Source organism: Eucyclogobius newberryi, unplaced genomic scaffold, assembly GCF_026437365.1.
Source record: "Eucyclogobius newberryi isolate DKJ021-1_F unplaced genomic scaffold, fEucNew1.0.hap1 SCAF_10, whole genome shotgun sequence".
Lineage (NCBI taxonomy): Eukaryota > Metazoa > Chordata > Actinopteri > Gobiiformes > Gobiidae > Eucyclogobius > Eucyclogobius newberryi.
The window spans coordinates 15,985,554-16,009,120 of record NW_027315724.1 but is presented as its reverse complement, the minus strand read 5'-3'; the positions used below and the strand labels follow the sequence as shown (position 1 = coordinate 16,009,120).

The 23,567-nt window shown below is 40.7% G+C and overlaps 1 protein-coding gene across 1 annotated transcript; it reads right to left on the bottom strand.

Moving 5' to 3' along the window:
• grm5b (glutamate receptor, metabotropic 5b) lies at window positions 1-23,567 on the bottom strand. Its single transcript, XM_072461837.1, has 17 exons — window positions 23,158-23,567; window positions 22,049-22,477; window positions 21,857-21,971; window positions 18,181-18,255; window positions 17,843-18,017; window positions 7,321-7,556; window positions 5,999-6,120; window positions 5,741-5,865; window positions 5,383-5,551; window positions 5,190-5,316; window positions 3,868-3,985; window positions 3,605-3,791; window positions 3,341-3,499; window positions 3,115-3,240; window positions 2,759-2,941; window positions 2,513-2,679; window positions 1-1,178 (listed from the first exon to the last, which is right to left on the bottom strand). The coding sequence occupies exons 1-17, from the start codon at window positions 23,311-23,313 to the stop codon at window positions 101-103; spliced, it is 3,747 nt and encodes a 1,248-aa protein (XP_072317938.1). The 5' UTR covers window positions 23,314-23,567; the 3' UTR covers window positions 1-100.

Here is a 23,567-nt window from a genome sequence, read left to right as displayed (position 1 = left end):
CGCAGAGACCATTGTTGTAGAGACCATCCCCATAGAGACCATCCTCGTAGAGACCATCGTGCTGCTAGCACACAGCTGGACCACAGCCTTCAGGTGCCCATCACAGAGACGATGAACTCTGGCTGTAGTTTCTCAGCGTCAGTCTGCTGTAGCGGGGCGAAGGAGGGGAGGGGGGAGGAAAAGAGGGGACAGGGGGCAGACATAGTCCTGTCTCTGAAAACTGTGAGCTGCTGCTACTGGATAAAGAGTCGCGGAAAGGCGAGGGGGGAGTCAATGCAATAAGCTCCTCCTCCAGCTCCTCTCTCCTTAGAGGGGAGTCAGTGAGGCAGTCCACCGGAGCTCCTTGGAGAGGGGAGGGAGACGGTTGGGGCCGGGAACAAGGTGGGGGTCCCATAGGGTGAACTGGACAGGGGGCCCAGGCCCCTGGACCTGGTTCCACCGGCGGCACAGGTTGCACATCAGCGTAGGTGGTAAGTGTAGGAGGCATGTGGAGTTCCCGTGGTAACAGATAAGGATCTGTGGGGACAGGTGAAGGAGCAGAGTGTTTGTGACTGTGAGACGGCGAGGGCATCAGCATCATGCTGTTGAGCTCAGATATGTTGGCTGTAAAACGGTTCACCACACAGCTGATCTGATCCATGAGTGAACTCTGTACTGGTCCTGGACGATCGTCCACCGTAACAAGGCGACCGTCGCTCCCGGTGACAACAGAGCCTCGGCTTGGTGGTCCACAGCTGCTAGCCACGCTGCCTCTGCTGCCCCCGCTGCCCCCGCTGCAGGTGCTACTGGCATACTTAGGCAAGCAGGCCGAGGGCAGCTGCTCCTCTAAAGCTGCTCCCAGCCTCTGGCTCACAGTGCTGATGGGGGACGGGGTCTGCGGCTGATACGTGAGTGAGTAGCGTTCCTCAGCTTCAGAAAGCTCATACAGAGTCTTGTCTGTGGCAGTGTCCTGTTGGCTGGGAAGGGAGGACATTGATGGGAGGGAGGACAGGGGCACATGTGGGGGCAGGTGGCTCCCTCCACAGTAGCGCTCTTCAGAGTTTTTGGAGAAGGGCTTGATCACTGCCGTCTGGTTGTTCTCTTTTTTCTTGATGTGGAATGACAGCCTCTGCCACAGGTGGTTGCCACGTGAAGTGCTGCGCTCAGTCTGTGCCCAGGACACAGATTTGCCATTGGAACTGAAACAAAGAGAATGTTTTGAACTGCACATTGGTCTATTTAAACTGTTCAAGATCCCATTTAGAAAATTCTGAATTGAATTGGTATGGACAAGATTTCCAAATGAAACCAGTGAAAATGTAAAAGGGCTTACGCAAAGCTAGGTATAAAAATACAAATCTTATAGGATTTTAAGATCATGTGGACCCTCTAAGGCAGACCTGGGCAAACTGCGGCCTGCGGGCCACATACGGCCCGTTAGTCTTTATAATCCGGCCCGCCAAACATGCCAAGTAATATTTAAAAAATAAATAAATATTTTTTTTTAGTTTCTATTTTTTAATATATATATATAATTATTATTTTTTTCACACCAATGATCGCGGGCCAGCCCTCCGCTACTTGCCTGGATTTGAATATGGCCCTCGGAGGAAAATAATTGCCCTCCCCTGCTCTAAGGTGTTATAATGTTACATTTTCTCCAGGTATAGGATTCAGCACCAAGTTGTGTCGTTCACCACTGCACTGAGGAGATAGACAGCCTTGCCAATTACCACCACCCCATTAGGACGACGGGATAAAAACAGATGAAGAGTGGAAGAGAGAAATAATAGAAATGAAGATAGGAACTCTCTTGACATTTCACACTAGAGCCTGAAATCTTGCTTACCATGCAGCAGTAACCTGCTGACAAACCAAAATGCGGTTATCTCTTTCATACTGTTTCATCCAGAGCAAGTGGCAGCGCTTCTCATCTTTGTGTCCTTTGAACATTCTCTGTGGGTGACCTTAAGCTTGGCGTGAAAGCCATTAAAGATGTCTTCCATATTTCCACACCAATTTTGTTTCTTTTTCCTTTATGTATTTTTTTCTTTTTTCTATGTCTCCATTAGGCAATTGTCTCAGTTCACCTTGGGTCAGAAGAACAGTTGAGCAGACTCTGGGGAGTTGAGAGAATCAATCTCATAGTATGCTCTCTCACACACACACAGACACAGACACAGACACAGACACAGACACAGACACAGACACACACACACACACACACACACACACACACAGACACAGACACAGACACAGACACAGACACAGACACAGACACACACACACACACACACAGACACAGACACAGACACAGACACACACACAGACACAGACACAGACACAGACACACACAGACACAGACACAGACACAGACACACACACACAGACACAGACACAGACACAGACACAGACACACACACAGACACAGACACAGACACAGACACACACAGACACAGACACAGACACAGACACACACACACAGACACAGACACAGACACAGACACAGACACACACACACACACAGACGTACCTGAGTGTCTCTCCCATGGAGCCTCTCCGCTTCCACAGATTCACCAGACTAGAAGAGCGGCTGGCTGCTGAGGATGATTTGCCATCACCTACGTGCATTCGCACCACTGTGCTTGTGGTGAAGGCACTGCGCACATTACGCTCTGGTTTGGCCAGAATGATGTACACCTAATGAAAGATAACATAAATGGATGTAATTTCTGCTTTGAATAACTTGTGTAAATTAAGACATTATGAGCGCACTCACCTTAGGAACAAACATGCAGCACAAAGCCACAGTGGCACTGAGGCTAACGCTGAAGCACATCGTAATAATTTTGTAGTTTGAGCCAAAGTAGATAGGTACAAAAGCCAACCATATAATACATGTGGTGTACATTGTGAAGGCTATGTACTTGGCTTCATTAAAATTAGCGGGAACATTGCGAGTCTGTAAGACAAAAAAATAATATTAACATTTATAATACAGGTAATCAAAATGTATGTAAAAAGTGTATGATTGCAAACTAATTTCAAAAATATTTAAGTCCAACTAAAGTGTGTTTAATTGATTGATTGATTGATTGATTGATTGATTGATTGATTTGCAGAAAACATATTCACCTTAAAGGCATAAAATGTACAACTCAGGATGAGCAGACCATTGTATCCCAGTGGAGCCACGACTCCCAAATTAGTGGTGTTACAGATAAGATTCACTTGTCGAATGCTGGGGTAATCATGAATTACCTGTAGAGACAAGGAAATCATGAGTCCAAATATACTCATGCATTAAATTATATTTAAAAAATGTCATTAACAAGATCAAAATTGAATATACAAAACACACCTCTGGAGGTTCCATTAGAAACAGGGCAACAATGATGCCCAATTGTAAGAGAATGAGCAGGAAGGCAATGAGGAGCTGAGCACAGGCAGACATAAAGCGGGGCTTTTTTGTACAAATCTTCTTTTTGCTCCCTGCTAGGATCCGTGCAATGCGGTTTGTCTAAAAATGCAAAATTATGGTAAATAAATTGCCCTGATGTCCAACGCCTTTTGATTAGCTTGTTGTGCTTAAGCACACATTTTTCCACAAATGCAGATAACTTGCCTTTGTGACAAGTGCAGAGTAGCTCATAGCAGGTGACAGGCCTATGCCGAGTCTTTGGAGGTAGCAGTGAATAACATGGGGTTTAGCAATGAGGCTAAAGGTACATAGATATCCACAGCAAATCCCCACAAGTATAATGTAGCACAGCTCTCTGCTGGAGGACTTCACCACTGGAGTGTCCCGGAATCTGAACACAGAAACAACAAGCGTAAAAGGTTCACCTGATTCTGGTCTTTTCAATAATCAAATAGGCAAATTATTACCTTATGAAAACAGCAGTGACAAAAAATGTAAACATGAGTCCCAGGCAGGAAAAGACCACAGCAGCAATGGGCTCGGGGTCTCCCCAACGAAGATACTCCACTGGGATGGGATCACAGCCTGAACAAACACACATGTAAAACAGACTTAAAATTAGGCAATGACTCTTTTCATCAAATGCTAAAAATATTTATAGTATTTTCTGCCATTCTGCTACGACAAAATGTACTTTGGTCCCTCACTCCACTCCTCATGGGCATGGAGATAAGAAGCCATTAATTAACAGGACATTTTTAATTAGTTCCCATCTTTCTGAAATTATGCAGCTCAGTAATCTTGACACATCAACAGAAGCAGAATGCAGCCTATTTTAAATCAATCAATAAAACCTGTTTTCACTAATGAACAAAGTGATCAGACGTTTAATAAAAACACACCAAATTTGGTAATTATCTCAAGATTAGCTCAACTAAGATGTGACAGTTATTCTCATGCAGTTGTGTGTTCTCATTGTTTCAAGAATGTACTGTTTTCCATTGTTTCCTTGCTGCTATATCCACGTTGCCTTTGCCAGCTAAAACAGTAGCATTTTTCAATTTGTTGTGCTTTTTATAGCTCTGCTTTTCTCTATGCACTCCTGGCCTACGGGACAAAGATCAAAATGTCTACAGAAAAAACAGGGTTGTTTACACCTCATTATAACAATTCTGGGCAAATAACACACAGCTTTTCAAATGTATAGAGTATTCATAATATAATGCGTTCATAAACATTTCTAACATCAATAATACAATGATCATTAATAATTGCCAGCTTTTTATTTTACTTTTTGGTTTAAGAGTACAGTAGTGTTTCTGCATTTGGCACTGGCGCTTAATGTGAATTTCCACCACTCAATTCATGTTTTAATCATTGCGCTTGGTCAGGACTGAATGCACAGTATAATGAGCGGCTGAAAGCATAACAAGGCAATAACCGAGCACTTCAAATGCAATCGAGAAGAAACACATTTTCATAGCAACAGTAATGAATTTGCATTGGAAGCCTTCTCTTTATGCAGCGTTATTAAAACACGGGTGACTACGGTGGTAACAAATTAGAGACACAGGAAAGAGAGAGAACCATGCAGTATATTCTAGAACTTACCAAAGAAATACCAGAGAAAGGTTTGCCGTCCAGTTACATTGCATTTAAAACTGAATTAGTTATTTTTCTTGAGCTTCTTTGGGCAATGTTAATGTCTAAATTAAAGCAAACAGTTCACCGTAAACCATCACCCTATCTATGATAAGAAAAGCTAGAGAGAGAGAGAGTGAGTGCTAACCTGTGAGGTCATCAGTCGGCCAGGAGCCCAGGTCACAGGCTCGGCAGGTATACTCGTCAAACACAAACTCATTTTCTTTACAAGGAGTGCAAGTCCAGCAGCAGCTCACCTCACCTTTACGGATCACCTACGGAGACAAAATGTTATGTACATGTAATCTAATTCACAAAAATACATATATTGCATACAGTACCTTGATCTGGCCTTTAGCACAGGGCTCACTACAGACAGACTTGATGATTGCTTCCTTGGTAGGCCAAATTTCATCATCATCTATCTTCAATCCCCTATTGTCCCAACTGCCAACGTTAACATAGTCGTAGTAGTCCTTTCCCATCTTCTTAAAGTTCATTATTTCATACCTGTGATTAAAATGGTACAAAATTATACCCGTGAGTTAAACAGCCCCCATTCTGTAAACAAGACACTGGGTTCAGGAGTGCCTTTGTATAGAACAGTGTTTTTACAGTGAGCACATTAGACTGCCATTGATGTAGTCACCGAATCTCAGCTGCACCTGACCCTGTCTAGCCTGTAATTAATGTACTTACCTCCCAGGAGAGTCTCCATTCTCATCAAATAAAATTCCCTCCCCTGAAACCCCTGTGAAGTTTGTCTTCATCAGAAAGTCCAACAGTTTAGCGCCATCTATAGGTCTCATGGCATCACACAACCCCTGCAATTGAAAATACAGTCAAACATAATAAAACGTCAAATCATGAGCAAAAATACAACATATCTCTTCTCCTTTCCTATTGCCCATCATTGAGATGCCAACCTGCTTTAACCCTTGAACAACCTCTACCCACCTGGTAGCCTGGGCACAGGGAGCGCTGCATGTTATGCAGGCCATATGCCATAGAGTAGATGGCATTGATGACAAAGCCCATCTTTGTGTCTTGAGCGTACTGCTGACGGAGCGAGTCTCGTTCTAGGGTAAAAGAAACAGGGGAAACAGGCTGATAAGAAAGAGGAAACTGGGTTTGTACTTTCGCCCACAGTGTTGTCACACTTGTTACATCAAAGCCTGCTCTCTAGCCTCTATTCTTTTCATCAACATTTCCCGAACTACATATATATTTCCCTCTTGCCTCTTCTTGCACCCGATATTTTGTATTCCATGTCCTTTTTCATTAGAATACATTAGACACGATTTCCTTTGATCCAGCACTCAATATCATTTTGCCAATGAATGGAAGAGACTGAACTGAAAACTTATGAGAATAGACACATACAAGACTCAAATAAATGGAGAGCACAATACTTAAAAATGCATTAACAAAATTATTAACAGTTATCTAATTGTAATTATCTAATCAAATTATAGTTAGTAAAATTATTATTATTAATAATAATAATTATTAAGACTATTAAGACTACTACTACAACTACAACTACTACTACTACTACTACTACTACTACTACTACTACTACTACTACTACTACTACTACTACTACTACTACTACTACTACTACTACCACCACTACCACTACTACTACTACTACTACTACTACTACTACGACTACTACTACTACTACCCCATTTTCCCTGTAAACCCTGTCAGTACAAAATACAAATAGAACAAACCAGATAAAAAAAAAAGCAATGAAACATTCAATAAAAAAATCTAAAGAATTAACAAATACTTAAAAAAACACTTACACATACAATATGGGATAGGATCATACAAAGCAAGTACTTTTCAACCAGTGCTTTGAATTCATAAAAAGGCATAAAAATAATAGAATTTATTCTTCCCTGTTCCTCTGTTCCACAGACAGGGAAGTTGCTTAAGGACCTTATTCCTGAGTCAGTGTGACTGTAGACTTGTTAGATAATCAGACAAAATGCTAATGATAGCCCTACAAACAGACAAAAGGAAGTGTGATATTTTAATCTGAGAGAATTCATCAATTGTTAACTCAATTGTATAAATAAAAATATACACAAGTAACATTTTCAATTGAGTATTTTGTATTGTTGGTTAATTATGACTCAATATAAACATAAAGTGGTATTGAGGCCTTAAGTGAGCCTCATCAGGTACATTTTACCAGCTGTGGTAAGAGTTTATCCCGTAACATGATGCTGGGGCCACACTCGCTCTCATTTATCCTCTTCATGACTCACTGGTGCATGTGCGGTTGAACTTGGTGTTCTCCTGCGGGTGACCTTTGAGCTTGCAGTGGAAGCGGTGCTGCCAGAACTCGGGAAACCACGGGTTCCTCTGGTTGTTTTCGGGTCGCAGTTTCAGGTAGTAATCGTCGAACCACCTCACATCGGCTGACTGGAGTTTGATGGTAACGCCACCGGCCGCCTCGCGCACATAGCCATCAGTCACGTCATACCGATCAGCCCAGCCATCACTGCAAAATATTAATTACCTAGATCATTTATTTTTCATTTGGGTGATTAAGCAACTGTCTAGATAACCTCAGAATATGCTATGAATTCAACCAGAAATGAATGACAGGGTCAAGACTCCAAATCAATCAATTAAACTACAGGCATTGATACAATACAGGGAACAATTTAGAGCTAATGGTAGTAGAATGCCCACATATTAGATTGATAATGGCATCACAATCACAACTTAACCTGCAAATGCTATATAATGGAGCGTGGGCACACACATTTTATCATCTTACTCCTAGTTTAGACACCTTATACCTTATTTAAGGCTCAGAGACTCCAGTACTGCAGGAAAAACGGTATACATGCACAAGGAGGATAATACATTTGCCATCAAGAAAGAAGATTCTTGAATAATCAGAATAGCATATGTTCTAGCTATAGAAACAAAAATCACTTAACAGAGCTTAAAAGACCTGAAGCCAAACAGTGACACTCATTTTCCTTAGCTCATGTTCTTTTGCTTCTCCTTCTTCTATTCCTGCAGCCACAGAGCTCAAAACTCATTTCCTCCTATGGCAGTGTGCTAGAGTGACCTGGGCTTGGGAATGTCTGTAAACCACTACTGTTGCAAAAGAGCTACAGTGTGTGTCTAATACATACCATTTATGAGGCATTTATCTTCTTTAGCTGATTCTAAACACTCAAATAATGTGCTTTACAAATGGGTGCATGTTATAAGCCTTTGCCACCATCTAGTCACATTAAATAAGGTGGGTATTTGAAGTGTCTTGCCCAAGGACATGTGGCATTATGCATTATGCCAGATGCTTAATATATTGTTAGGCCTTAGATTGAATACCTAACATTTAATAGTTCACAATTACATTATATAATAGTTTGTCTTGGGAGTACCAAGTCAAATCACCGGCCTGTATTAGAGTTGATTGCTGACCTTTCTGCTGCTCAGACAGACCTCAGATTATTTGGATCTATGGTGTCATGCACCGGGCACAATCCCATGCAGGGCAACTAAGTGCTATCATCAAGCTCCATGCCCTTACTGTGGATCAATCTGTGGCTCCCCCAAGGCGCATAATAAAAGGATTTTGATATTCATGGGAATAAATGCCTCAAGTCTGTGTTTAACACACTGTTGTAGTCACAGTACTGCCGGAGACATGGTGGGTGTAAAGAGAACACAGAAACTGAGAGAGACAGGCAAAAATACAAAAGACTAACAGTAATTACAGAGGATTAAGTAACCTCTAGTTCCCTCACATTTTAGAATTGGGTATTTTAATCCATCACATGATATGTGACTCGACAACACTACAATTTATGAACAAACAAAACTGTACAGCAGTGTTTCTATTTGTGACATAAGCTGCCTTTGGCGGTGTGCATGCTCCTGTGCAGTTTGAGTATTTACAATAACCATTTCAGTGCTGTTACTGGTGCTATTCAGAATACAGTTACTTTCCTAAAATAAAAGGAATACATTGCAGAACTTCTGCTTTTACCTCTCAAATCAGTGATGAATAAATGCAGAACAAATGGTGTACAAAAAACTTACTTTTTACACTATATAAAGTAAAGCATTATAAATATTCAGAATACAATACTTCGCTCTGACCATCTGACAAAATACTTTTTATAAAGGATATTTTGGCCTTTAAGCTTTATGAAATGGAGATGAGACGTGCATGAAATTGTCAGATTAGATCTCGGATTAGAGTGGCACAACAAAATACATTTTAATGCAGGTATTCAGTACTCTAAATACATTTTCAGTATTCTTCCCAAAACTGTCTATGGGATAGTCTCATTTAGACCTGATTTAGTCCTATTTTAGGCCTGATTAATGTTTAGCGCTGGTGCTTTCAGAAAGCCAAAATAGGCTGTGTGAAAAGTTTGAAAAGTATACATCTTCCATTCACAATTCCTTCACTGTTGAGTGTATTGAAGCCAGATAAACTGGAATGAAACGTGAAGAATGTGAAACTCAATCTTAAAAGCACTAACCTTTACCCAGTTAGAAAAAAAAACATCTCTGAAGTAAAATGATTCAAATCTTTGCTTAACTGAACTGAAACACTACCCACGGATGTCATTTATAAAACAGTACGTGGAACTCTGACTAAAAGAGTACGTGAGGACAGAACCCAAACTATTCAGATTTATAAAAGCCTCAGTGGTCACTCCAACAGATCCATGACTCCAGCTGGTCATTTCCAGAAGCAGAGATCTGCACACATGCCAGCCAGGACGACACACCGGGCGTGTGCGAGGGACAGCAGAGACACACGCTGCAGTGGGTGTGACATGCGTATGGACAGAGGACTCACATGTGTGTGGCTGTGTGTGTGTGTGCTGTGTGTGGGGGAGCAAAAGAGGGGGACAGAGCTAAAGGTCCATGCCTATGATAGCAGCGTTTTTATGGCCAGACGCCTGCTTTAGACAATCTTTGTTGGCCGCTTCTCCTTAAATAAAACAAAATGAGCCAGCACCTGGTGTGTTCCCGTGCATGTGCATAGACATTTGGAAATGACAAAACATTAACACCCTCGTAATTCCCCACACAAGTTGTGATTAAATGTGTAATAGGCTATTATTGTATATTTCTTACAAATACAAAGTAAAGGGATCTTCATTGCCCACTAAACACAAACCTCCTCAAACTTTCTCTTTCTCTCCTCTCCGAGTGCTGAAAACATCACGTACGTCACGTTTGGACCACAGTTTCTACATATGCACGCTTTATAAATTAAACCCGTGCTCTGGCAATGTGATCGACAGAAACGCGTTGAAAAGATGTCTCATTTAAGTACGAATCAATCAAGAGTCGATACAACTATAATAGCCCACATGTGGCTCTTTCAGGTGGGTATGTGCACACTAGTAGAACATATAACCTGAGACAGACGTGTGAGATCGATGCTCAGAGTGTAGGCAGAGCTGCCACAAGCCGCAACATGTAACTGCAGTCATGAGATCACAGTGTGCCCTGTATGTAGTGTTCATGTACAGTACACTGATGCTGATGTTTTCTGAAACACACATCATAGATCCGTCTTGTCAGAGGTCTGCAACTTATGACTGAAACTAAATGGCTGATCATTCATATCAAAATAACTGATCTTAATGACATTGTGGCTCACTCCGGCTCTGTCTCTCTACGTGTCTCGAAGCCCAAGGCCGTTGTCATGGTTTCAAGCCCACGCTCAACATGCTGTCCGTGCTTTTTGTCTCATTAAGGCACACTGGATTTTAAATATACACACACATACACCTTTCGATTCTCTATTCAATTAACATGGAGTGGCCTGTCTCTACATGTACTGAAACTCATGCAAACTCAAACAAAACCTTGAAGACCTAATGGAAACTATATTCTATAATTAGTAAAAAAAAAAAGGAAAATTGAAACATCCTCCAGAAATTGTTCACTTAAGTAGAACTGCATACGGATTTTCAATTGTAATTTGAGGTGGGCTAATATTTATTGCGCTCTCGTAGGCATTACACTACATTTCAACGCAGCATTTTTGCATGGTTTTAGAAATGACCAACCAAAATGAGATGAGTGACTCTGAAGACACCAGGTCACTTTTGTAATTAAATGTCTGAGCTGTGTAATGACATGCCACCAACCTCAGCCCACCCACTCTTGTGCTACCATGGCAACTTGGCAGAAATTCTAGATGAGCATCTGCTGCATACAACCATACATTGCGAGCGCACACGACATATACACACGCACATACACACGGCAGCAGTGGGGTAACAAAGTAATGAGCCCCAAAGACAGGAACGATATGAACTTCAGGACAGTCCCAAAAACCTTAAGAATATCAGATTACCGTATATATGATAAAAGTATATGCCCCACTAAATGAACCTGTCCACGATAACAATTCCTGGCATGTAAATACAGCATGTACAACTAATTAGAGCTACTTCAAACCGACAATGACACTAAAAAACTCTTTTAAAACAATAGAACATATTTTTCAACTCTAAAGAATGGTAATTTATCTAGCAGTTCTATGACAGATCAAGACCATTCTATAACTAATTAAGAAACGCCCAACTTTATCTTAATCAAATGACTGTGTATACTTTCAATACTAGTTTAGTGTCTGAGTATTAAACACTAGAGTTAAATCCAATGCAAATTAAATCTACAAAGTATTATCTTGTTCAGAGTAAGAAAAGACAGAAGTGTGTCAATAAAGAGCATTGAATGACGCAACCACAAAATGAAGAGTTATGTATACAGAGACGTTACAATTACCCCAGTAAGTTATTAAGAGCCGATGTGAATAATAATAGGTTCAGACAGAAAGCATCATTTCGGAGTCTGATTTGGGTCTATCATTTTACATAATTAAACTCATCAGGCTAAATCTTTAACCTGTAGGCAAGCGTGATATGATGTTAAAACGTAGATATAAATAACATTTTAGTGGCCCCAGAAGTCCTACATAGATCCTGTGGAATGATGGCAGGGACCAGCCGGAGACACACGCTGTATGTTATGTGTATCCCTCCTGGTCTGGCCTCATCACTTTTTATTGCTCGACACATTAAAGTGTCATCTCTTATATCTATCGCTGTAGACATTGTAATATCACCCACTGAGGTAATACACCTCCATAAGTCTTTCCGATGGCCTCTTATTTTTGTGCTTTATCTTTATCACCGCTGTGGCCTCTTACACTGGCATCAAATCAAGGCTTTTTTATTTTCCCCCATAACTTCAGTCTACCTATTCTGCCATACATTGTGGCCATTTTGTCATTTGTGTTAAAACACCTCTGAAACCTCTTGAAACACAAACAAGCCCTTAAAAGAATACATATTAAACTTAAATTAAACTGTTGGACTCTTGTGGACAAACGTCTACATGGCCAGGCCCTTGCCCCACCACAGGAATTTGTTAAATAAATAAATACATCTAAAAGCGGACATCAGTGGATAATTTAAGTCATGGCCATTGAACAGCCAAAAAGGTCTACACAACTGAACATGAACAGACTCTACACACATGAGCCAGGGACTGCAATAGCATTGGTATCGACTTGTTCATGCTTGTTCATGCTGTGTGTACATTTAGTGTTTGCACAGTGTGAGTATAAAATTGACCTGTGTATTTACCTGCAATACCTGTAATGTTGTAGACTTTATGTCGTTTTTCCCTCTGTTTTAGAGTACAAGTGTTAAGTGTCAGCACGTGGCAGTTATTTTTGTATTACGTCCATATCTCGAGAATTGTGTGAGTTGTTTTTGCTGCTTCAAGAGAGGATTATTAATAATACAATAAATGTCATTTTAATTCTAACACTTTTCCTAGTCCTGGTTTGAGTTCTGTTTAGTCCTGACATAGTCTTGATTTGGTTCCGTTGTACTGGTGTACTCCAAGTTTAGTTTTAAATGTAGTCCCTTTTTGTTACATTGTGTGTGCAAGAGACTATACTAGACCAGACTATATATTTATTGATCATAAACCCAAACAACCCATTACACAAGATTAATAATAACATCAATAATAAAAAAATTCTTTGCATAGACTGCATAAATGTTATTAATTTGACATTTTTGGCTTCCTTTTCAAGTTACATTTTATCATATTTTAATTGCAGCTATCACTTAATCTTGGCACTGCAATTGTGCTTCTGGAGACATGTATATTGTCTTAAATTAAACTAAATTGATTAAAAAGGTTCCAAAAATAGCTAAGTGCAATGTAAACATCCAAACAAGGTTATATTGTGATATTGTGTCACCTTTATGGTTCATTTCACAGTCTACAGACATTTATAGGCACATTATAGCATATATTTCTGGTGGATTGCCATAATATTGTCAATGGGATAGTCAAAAAATACAGTTTATTGCTATAACAAACATCAGTATATATTTAGTTTTAGAATATTGCGTAGTGCTTTGGCCGTACATGTGAGCACCTATTCTGAATCAACATTTTAAGTGGTGACCTTTAGTTGCCGTCTTGCATAAACTAATAACATCCAGTGGCTAATAGGCAGCAGTTCGCAGCTATTCCCTTTTTACACAACAGCCATAATTATAATGGTTGGTCTCACATGCAAACACCCACACACACACACACACACACACACACACACACACACACTGCCAACCGTCCCTGCTACTAGTCTGGATGTTTGACAGCGGGGATTAGTAAGGCGAGGTGCAGCTAATGCCCACTAACAAGAGATCCAGCTTATCGCCCACAGAATTGCTGTTATGACGGAGAGTTGGTAAAAGTAGGATGAGACAAATTCATCACCGGATTATTATTAAGATGTCATCCAATTCAGATTTTAGCATTGGAATGAAACTAAAAGATCAGCCAAGGATTAAACATGTCAACTCAGGTCCCTTTCTCAATTACTTAGATGGATTGTGCCCCTGAAATTGGTTCACGTTCTAGATTTTGTCATAATTTCAGATGGACGGTAAAGGTTTGTCCAACTGTTTTTGAGAGAAAATACTTAAGTTAATATAGACTAATGTTATTATTTGTCAAAGATTGTCATGTTAAAGGTGCTAGCTGCATTCAACTGTCAAGAATCATGTTTGTGTTGGAGTCATAAGCCAAATACCACCACTTTTTGAAACTATCTATGGGTTTAAGTGTGATGGAGATCTTGCACCGTTGCCGAAGCAATGAATAATTTAAAATAATGAATGGCCAAAAAGGTTCTCAAATATCGCCAATAATAGGGCACTGAAATAACATGAACTTATTCCATGACAGAGAAAACATTGAATTGTGTCCCTTTTGTTCATGTGGATATGCCCTGTAATGATAGTAATATTAACCATAAAACTGGACAAAATCTCTATCTAAAATCTCATCTCCATGCTGTAATTTATTTTTTTATCACAAAATTCTGATTCTGACCAATTCTGAGTTGCCTTCCAGCTCAATTTTTTGAAGGAAGTAAAAAAAATGTAAAGTTTAACATCATGTACGCAGCAAAATCGTGTTTTTACTAAGCAAGGAAATTCCTACTCGCTCGCTTCGTATCAAACTTTTTCTCTCTCGCTCAGTCGCTTTCACCGCGTGTCTCTCTCTTTCTGTAATTCTCCCTCGCTCCCGCTCTGTTGCCATGGTAACAAACAGTGCGGGGGCTGAGATGCGGTACACATGACACCCGTACACCTGTCTAACTCTGACTGAACGCGCCGGAAAAGGGAGGAGACGGGGTAAATGAGAGTTAAAGGGGGTGCCTATTCGAGAAAGGGACGGGGCTATGGCTTTTATGGTGCAAGTATCCAAAATGGTGAATCTTTTAACGTATCATGGAGAGAGAAACAAAGAAAAGGCATACTAAAAATACAAGCGAAAAATATTCTGTCATAAAAAAGTATTACATTTACCACTATAGGACAACATTTGACCTTTCATTACAGCAGCAAACCCTAATCTAAACACAGCACTGCGCAGCTTTCTTAAGTACAACAATCAAAGCAATATGTACTTGCCAAATGGATTATGTTGTTTTAATCAAATGTACAATCAAAATACAGAACCTGAAGGTGTGAAAGTGAAAGATGAGACACCAGGCTTCTGCCAGCTCCACACTCCGTGGTTTTAATAAGTGTTCAAAGATGCCATCTGGTCTGGAACCTGTCTGGGGCAGGTGCGTGTGAAAACCTGTTGTTTCATAATGGATTTAGATGGGTTTCATGAAGGGGAAAGTGTCCAGGGGATTGTATTTCTTTTGATTTTTGCGGGGAATGTGTGTCAAAACTTCAATTAAATGATTTCACTCATTGGCTTTTTCCCTCGCGTCTTGCACAAGAACACTTATCAACAACATTGTCAGCCCCAAACCACCACTGGACCATTTTCCACCTCATTTATTTCCTTTTTAAATTATTAATTAATTAATTTTCTAAAACCATTAATATCTTCCTAAAGCTTAACCTCAATTGAACTGCAACCAACACTGTTACCAATTAATTAGATCAGCTGCTTAGATAAACAGTGTTCTTTAAGAAACCTCACAGCTTTATATTTTTAAGTTGAAAGGGCTGTGAGGCATTTCTCATTTGTTTCACAGTTCATAATAATCATAATCACGCATGATTTGTTCCCTGTTAAGTGTTAAATTAAAGGTCAGTTGATTCTTATTGAAAATTAAATATTGAAGGTTAACGAAGTAAAAGCACAAATGTCAGAAATGGGATTAAAATAAAGTGTAAAATAAATAAATAACAATAATACAACACCTATTTGAGCAGGACAAATACTGGGACATTTGTCAGAAATAGTGTTATAAAATGCTGAAATCACACTGCATAAAATTCTGATAATATGGAGATGGTAAAGTAGACTGTAGATCCTGATAAATGTTCCTTGTTTTTGTATTGTTGTAGTAGCTTTTTCCATTACATTTAAGTAGTATCACAACACTAACACTAATAGGAAGAGGGGGAAACCTTTCTGTCAAACAAATAATGGATTACACAGTGAATATTCCCAATGTGAGTGCGCACACATGTTACGGTGTACAGTTGAGCTGCTGAGCCAGGGAGCTGACGCAACACTCACTTTAATCCCACGGTGTAAATCTGAAAAGGAGCAGCAAAATGACAAACAAGGAACTCAAACATGACTATCTGGACACTCAAACCCGCTTGTTGCGCCAGCACGCAGGTTTCTCTACAATCCAATCCATGCAAGGACATATATATCCAGAATCCGCCATTGAAACCTGAACTTGAGCCCCTGTCACTCCTCCCTGTTGCTCTCTTTTATCTTCTGTGTCTGTCTGCGGCCGATCGGTCTGTCTGCCCCTCCTTTCCTCGCTAAACCCCAGCACTTTTCCCATTGGAGTGTGCTAAGAGGATAAGGCCATTCCCTCAGAGAGCAGTAAGAGGATGAATATGTACTTGTGTAGGTGTCAATGTGTGCCTCTTTATCCTTAACCTCATTTTTGGAGATGTTGTGACAAAGTTTACATTTTTGTTTTATTTTTATTTAAATGTTGGTATAGGTACACCATCATAGTGTTAATTTGATCTCATTAAGGTTGAATTGCTGACTAAATTATTGTATTTCAAAACCCATGGCAATAAATTGGTTGGCCTTTGAATCAATAAGTTACAACATTAATTGGGGTCATGATGGAATATAATTGGAAATGCGTTTGAATTGGTTTATAAATGCCTCAGTTAAACAATAATATAATTTCACAGAATCAAAAATGTCTTTATTGATCTTGATTTATTTATCATATCAAATAACTTAACATAGTCAAATAACCTGTTGGGACCCTAACAAACGCACGCAGTGAGTGAGCCCCTCCAAAGGAACAGTGTCTAATTGTCCACAGTTTATAAAAGGATCATGTTTAGAGCTGAGACTACTGACACACAGCACAAACACAACCATTCACATAAACACAACAGGCCAGCTGCTATGCTGGATTCATCCAAATATGGTAAGGGTTATTTCCATGGCAACAGCAGACAGAAGGGCTGCACACTGGGGCGGGATGATCTCCAGAGGGAGTCTGCTTTTTGACTTTCCATTCATACTGCTCTTTTTCTCTAGATTCAACAGCAAAGTCACAATCTCCCAATCTCAGCAAATAAAGCAAACAAACGCATGACCTCTTGAAGTGATCCAAAAAGGCTGCACTACGGTACAAACTGTCACTGTCGGCATCAAAGATTTCCTTCTCACACAAGCAGCAAGAAAAGTCAGTCTTCAAAATTGAATACTGAGTTAAATGCTTTGCTATTAATGAAGATCCAGTGCTTTGATTTTATACTTTTGTCCGTAGTTTGATGGTTTTAACAGTTACAGCAAACTAGAGAATGGTACTGCAAAGTGTTTTGTAACATTACCTCTCATTGAGCTGGAGCAGGGGTGTCCATGAAGATAAAGATGGTCAGCATGAGGATGATGAATATGATGATGAAGCTGATGAAGATAATCAGGACGATGATTAACAAAACCCAACACTTTGATGCTTAATTATAGCCGGACAATGCTGAGGGGAAAGCACAATATAAAGGAATCAAAGGAAAGCGGGGGCATTTTAATGTTAATCAAGTGAGGGTGTTTTCAATAAAATTATGTTTTTGTCCTGTTGGGGAGCATTATTTATTTTATAGAACAGAACAGTCTAATTTACCAGACTAAAGACAGTGAGTGGCAATTCACAAACTGATGGAAATGGAACAGGAACATGTGTAATTGATCTGAGCACAAAGTACAGTACAACAAATACATGTTTGATCTGTTGTCTCTCCTCACCTCCCGATGAGCAAGAACTCTCCCACTGAGCCCTGGCGCCTCATGGCCATGAGGATGTTGCGGACGGTCATGCCCTCACAAAAACAAGCCACCACTCTGGCCTTAGGCAGATGTGCCCTCAGCCGCTCCAACAGGCGGTCGAAGCTCTGTTCTCCTGCATTGCTCCAAATTTTGCCTGAAGGGAAATGCTTGTGATCAGATCTGTGTCAGTGAATGGATAGCGCTCCATAGTTTATAGCTGCTGAATCCTCAGTATCACCAACATCAGTTCACTAAATTATCTATTCATATGTTTGTTTCTGGATAATGTTATATCTTTTCTTGACTTAGTTTCTTACCAGAGTGGGCAATGCAGATTCCTTCCTTAGCGGCCATGTCTTTGAACGCCTCCATTCCACTTTCACCATAGTTGCCTAAAACGTGACAAAGAATTAGACATTTAATACACGTCACAAAAAAATAGAGTGGTTTTATACATTAATTAGTTTGACAGACTAAAGTAGCATTGAAATAGCCGTTTCCCTAATGTGGCACCCAATTCTTTGCCAAAGAAAGTGGGTGACCTGGAATTTATGCTAATGACGGGTTGTACACACTGGCAAAGAATACGACAGGATTTCCCTCTTTCATTTCCATGGCTCTATTTCAAGTGAGCCCCTCGCTGTGGCATCTGAAGAGAAGATCAAAAATCTTTCTTCGCTCAATGAGATCGTTATCTGCTCTAATGCCCTCTCATTTCTGCGTGCCATCAATAACAGAACGGCAGCCTAATGAGTCGCAATTAATCCCTTCAACGTGATAGGAGGTCAAAGGATAGTACGTCAGAGAAAACAACTACATAATAATAATTTTAAAAAAACAGTGTAGAGACGTTTGAAGGCCTGAAGTGAAGGTACGGAGAAGGCCTTAAATCCTGCTGCTTTTGTGAAGCCAGGCCAGTGATCAGTGTGTCAGAGTGAAGTGTAAAGTCCTGTAATTAGTGTCTAGCTGAGGAGAAAGAGAGAGACAGATGGTGCAGGCCTCCCTCCCCTTGTACACATGGGTATACAACACTCTCACGTTCCTACCAGATCGATGAAGCTTGTAACCTACTTCCCTCCGGTGTCCATGGAGGATTTATGTGTTAGGTGGCCGCCCTCTACCTCCCACCCCAATGTGTCATGTGTCTTTCTCACACCTACTGTTTGTCCTAAAGAAACAAAAATAAGCATCATTAAATGCGAACAATTATGCCAAATGAACATTGACAAGACATAACTACATTCAAAGGAAAAAGCATTATTTTTTTAATCCGTGATGGAACAATTCACACTATAACTATAACTATATAACGCAATTAATGAAATAACCTATATCAAACCTATCATTTAATGTTGTAATGATTTGTTATAATGATTCACTAATTTGGTCATGGTATTAGATTGCCATTGTAGTAGCTTTCCCAAAGAAATGTACTGAGTAACACAAATAATTTGTCTCGATTCTGCAAACCTCCCATGTAACACAGTGGCAGAGAGCCTCGAGACTCTTCTCCATCCTGTTCCCATTCACATCCTCTTTTCACTCTTTTGAGATGCTATCACATGCAATTACTGTACAAATCCCCCTTGTTGCCACTTGCTTCCACTGCTCTCTCTTTCAGACCTCTGCCACCTGCTTTTACAGCGTATGCCGTGTAAAAAGGGGCTTCTTCATGTATCCGACTTTCTCCTGACACTCTCGGCTTTGAAAGTGTATTATTCCAGATCTTGAATCTTCAACGATAACATGTGACAGTAAATCCACGACATTAATTGAATAGCATAGAGCCCTTCTCATAATGTGGCCCACTAGAAATAGTCTTCTGACCCAATTTTAAATCACCCCCTTAGGCAGCCAAGCAAGAGACAACAATACTCAAGCAGCCATTTTCTGCCAACTTCCCAGTCTTCTGTGCTGACTTGCCACCATGAAATGTCAATCTACACCACGGACATTGTTTAAGCGGATACGTCGTAACCAGAGGGGGAAGGAACCTGAAGTAAAAGGCATCCGAGTGTCCGCCAATGGGCTAACTGTTAATGTGAAGAAGGCGTGCCTCGTGGAGCTGATCAATAACTTCTAATGAGCGTGTTTAGGTGACGCACGTCAAACACAAGTCGATAACATCTACAAAGCATGAGTCAAATAAAGAGTAAAGACAGTAAACGTACTGTAAAGAAGAGACAGAAGCTTCTCACGTTTTAGGGCGATGTAGCCAATTTACAAGAAAAGGATTTATAGTCATGAAAAGAAATGAAAGACCACATTGTGCAGTGTATAACATGTTAATATCTGGTCCCTCATCTGCCTGAAGAGTGGGTCCAGTTCGCCTCCGACGGTCCCTCATCTGCCTGAAGAGTGGGTCCAGCTCGCCTCCGACGGTCCCTCATCTGCCTGAAGAGTGGGTCCAGTTCGCCTCAGACGGTCCCTCTTCTGCCTGAAGAGTGGGTCCAGCTCGACTCAGACGGTCCCTCTTCTGCCTGAAGAGTGGGTCCAGCTCCAGTCTCCTCGTGTCCGTCTGTCCGTCTGTGAGAGTCGGATCTCTCCTTCACTGGAACTCCTCCAGGTTTCTACGCTTTTTTCCCAAAGAGGTTTTTTTTGTAGTTTTTCCTGGCCGAGAAGGAGAGTCTAAGGACAGAGGACCCTGGGACATCGTCCCTCGCCACCACAGACATTGTCTGACTCCATCGCCACCACAGACATTGTCTGACTTCATCGCCACCACAGACATTGTTGATTCATTTCTCCCTGTGGCCCTCAGAGGCAACTGTTGTTGTGATTTTGGGCCTTACAAAAATAATTTGACTTGATTTGATTTGATTAATATGCATGATATCGTCTGTAAATATGCTTAACTGTTAACTGCTAAGCAAATAAAAATTGTATTAAATGTATGTTGGCCCTCGTGTCTCTGGCTTATGCTCCCAATCCTCACATTTTGTATTCTTTCACTCTTTATAATGAACTACTTTTCTCACCCTGCTCCTCTGGGCCTCCTCTGTCTGCCGCTGCTTGCTCTATTAGCTCAGTTCGGTTTGACTGATTGTCTTTAAGAAGGCAGCTTCCGCCCTTTACGGTTGTTTCAAGGTCAAATGCTCAGAACGAGAAAAGAACTCACAAGGGTGAAGACATTCAAATGATACGCTGCAGAAAACACACTGTAGTAATGTACTGCAGCAAAAACATTCCTTCTCAGTTATTATTGTGAAGACTTCATGCGAGTTTCATGGCTATAAATACTTGATATGAGGATCATACATACGGTAATGTAAATTAGATTCCTGTAAATCCATTCTCCCATGATGTATTTTGCATACAACTGTTTAGGCTTACTTGTAGAGTCGATCCCTGCTACCATCAGCTTTAGAGGGAATACACACTGACAATACCAGTGACAATCGCCAATAAAGCCATGTTTTTTTGTAGTGATGTCCCAAGGCAATGCAGTTACAGTTTCTCCTAACTAACGATCAACTAACGATCATGTTTCGAATTGATTAGTCTAGCAATTATTCTTTCGATCAATCAATTTGTTGTTTGGAAAAAAAGACAAAAAACATGTGAAAAAATTATTTCTACTCAATTTTACCGAGTTAAGTGAAGCGTTTGAGGATCGTGGTGGAGCACAATTATGGACAAAAGCAAAAGAAAGTTTTCATCAAATACACTAAATTTACATCATTTTCATGGAGTTATGGCTCAATTTCAGTCACAAAACTTCTTTCTCAGCTCATGGCATGTTTTGGATCTCGTGTATAGACAGGTTCACTAAATTAGTTGTTGATCATTTCAATAATCAGTTTGTTGCATTACAGCCCTATGTTACCTATAAGGTCTTTGTGTGATCAAACTGATAATTGTTAACTCACAATATATACAGCAATAAAATAACAGTTTGTCGGGTTGACTTAGTTTAACCTCGAGGCAAAAAACTACATAAATGAAAGCAGCTTTGATTAAACACATCTAAACGGCTGATGATATTAAACTTACCTTCCGTGTTTATGGCAGACACATAACTCCAGTTGTATCTCTTCACAATGTCCACCATGGCTCTTGCTTGCTGCATATCTGAAGGCACTACTCTCATGAAGTACTTGTAAAGGCTCTGACAAAGCACATTACATTTAAAAGTGAGTCAAAAGAAACATTTAAAATCTCATTCAAACGCAGACAGAGCCTCACCTTGTCGCTGAGGTCCATACTGGTGGCGGAGTAAGCAATCTGAGGTATGTTGAAGAGCTGGAGCAGATTCTGGACTTGGATGGCCACAGAGCTTGATCCAGGTCCGATCAGTCCCACTATGGGCTTCTTTCCTCTCATGGGCGTCGCCAGGGGGTCCGAGCACTTCATGGGCCCCCCTCCGCCGCCTCCCCAGTTGCTTCCACCCCACTCCTCCGCCTCGTCGGACGACACCAGGGAGTCTCGGATGAACTCGATGCTTTGCTCCAGGGCCACGGCCGAATGCCAGCAGGAGTCCCGGATCTCGCAGCCCAGGGTGATGTTGGGGAGGATCTGCTGGTCGGCGTTGATGCGGTCCAAAGTGTGCATCATTGCCTCGACGCGCTGGATGCCGTACTGCTCCCGGACCGCGCCGCACTTACGCTCATGGACCTGGTGAAAAGGTTTACAGGAGATATCTAAAAAATGTATGTCACCAAAAGCATCAAGGTGCAGCTCTGGCAAATAGTAATATGAACTATCTAACAGTTACTATGAACTATATAACAGAGACAGAACTGTGTGAAAGAAGTGTGATCTGATCCCTATGATGATCTGCAATTTTGGTGATCATCAGTGCTTTTCTGTTACACGCAGCTCAATACTCAAACTAGGGTTGTCAAATGTATCAGAAAGCAGATACTAATCAATACAAAAATTAGTGTACTCAAAACAAGCAAGCGTTGATGCTAAAACCAGTAACTTAACAATAAATAGGGGGGAAATTGCTTTTCTGGAACATTTTTAGAACGAACATGAGCTTTAACAGAACGAAAGATAATCACTATTATCTTTCGTTGAAAATTACAGTATACCGTCTAAAAAGAGATTTGATGATCATTGTGGTAGTGAAATTGGTATTGAATATCCAACCCATTCCTTTGTGTAGAAATCAAGTTTAGTTCCTATTAGTCAGCCTCCGTAATGCTCTGACTGGATTTGCCCCATCTCCCTACATGGAGACGGTAAAGGATAGTCGCTATAGAGCTGTTGTATAATACTGTATAGTTTGTAGGGTAGCAACATAAAGAGCAGCAAAGTGATTCATCACCCGTCGTTCCAAAGATACTCACCTTGTCAGCAGGCGGTTGATGATGAACGGAGAACAAGGCTCCGATTATGATGTCACCAGGAATGTGAGCTACGACCCGTCTCTCATTGGACTGAGCAGAGCGGCATCCTTCAGGCACCAGCCAAACGGACAGAAGCATCAGCAGCCAAATAGCCATCTTGTTCCACGATAAACTTAAGTACAGACTTGAGACTGCAATTCAGTTAGCTGCTCTTCTCCTTTCCATTTCAGCACTTTTGAGTGTGGCACTTTCAGTGAGAATTCTTTGTGTCTTCTTTTCGTTCTGATTTCATGGTGGGGCCATAAATGCAACAGCCGAGGCAGGTGCAGCAGGAAATCTCATTGGGCAAAATAACCCCAAGCTGTTTTATTTGTTAGGTGGGCCTGATTTCCATAACATCACAGGATCAC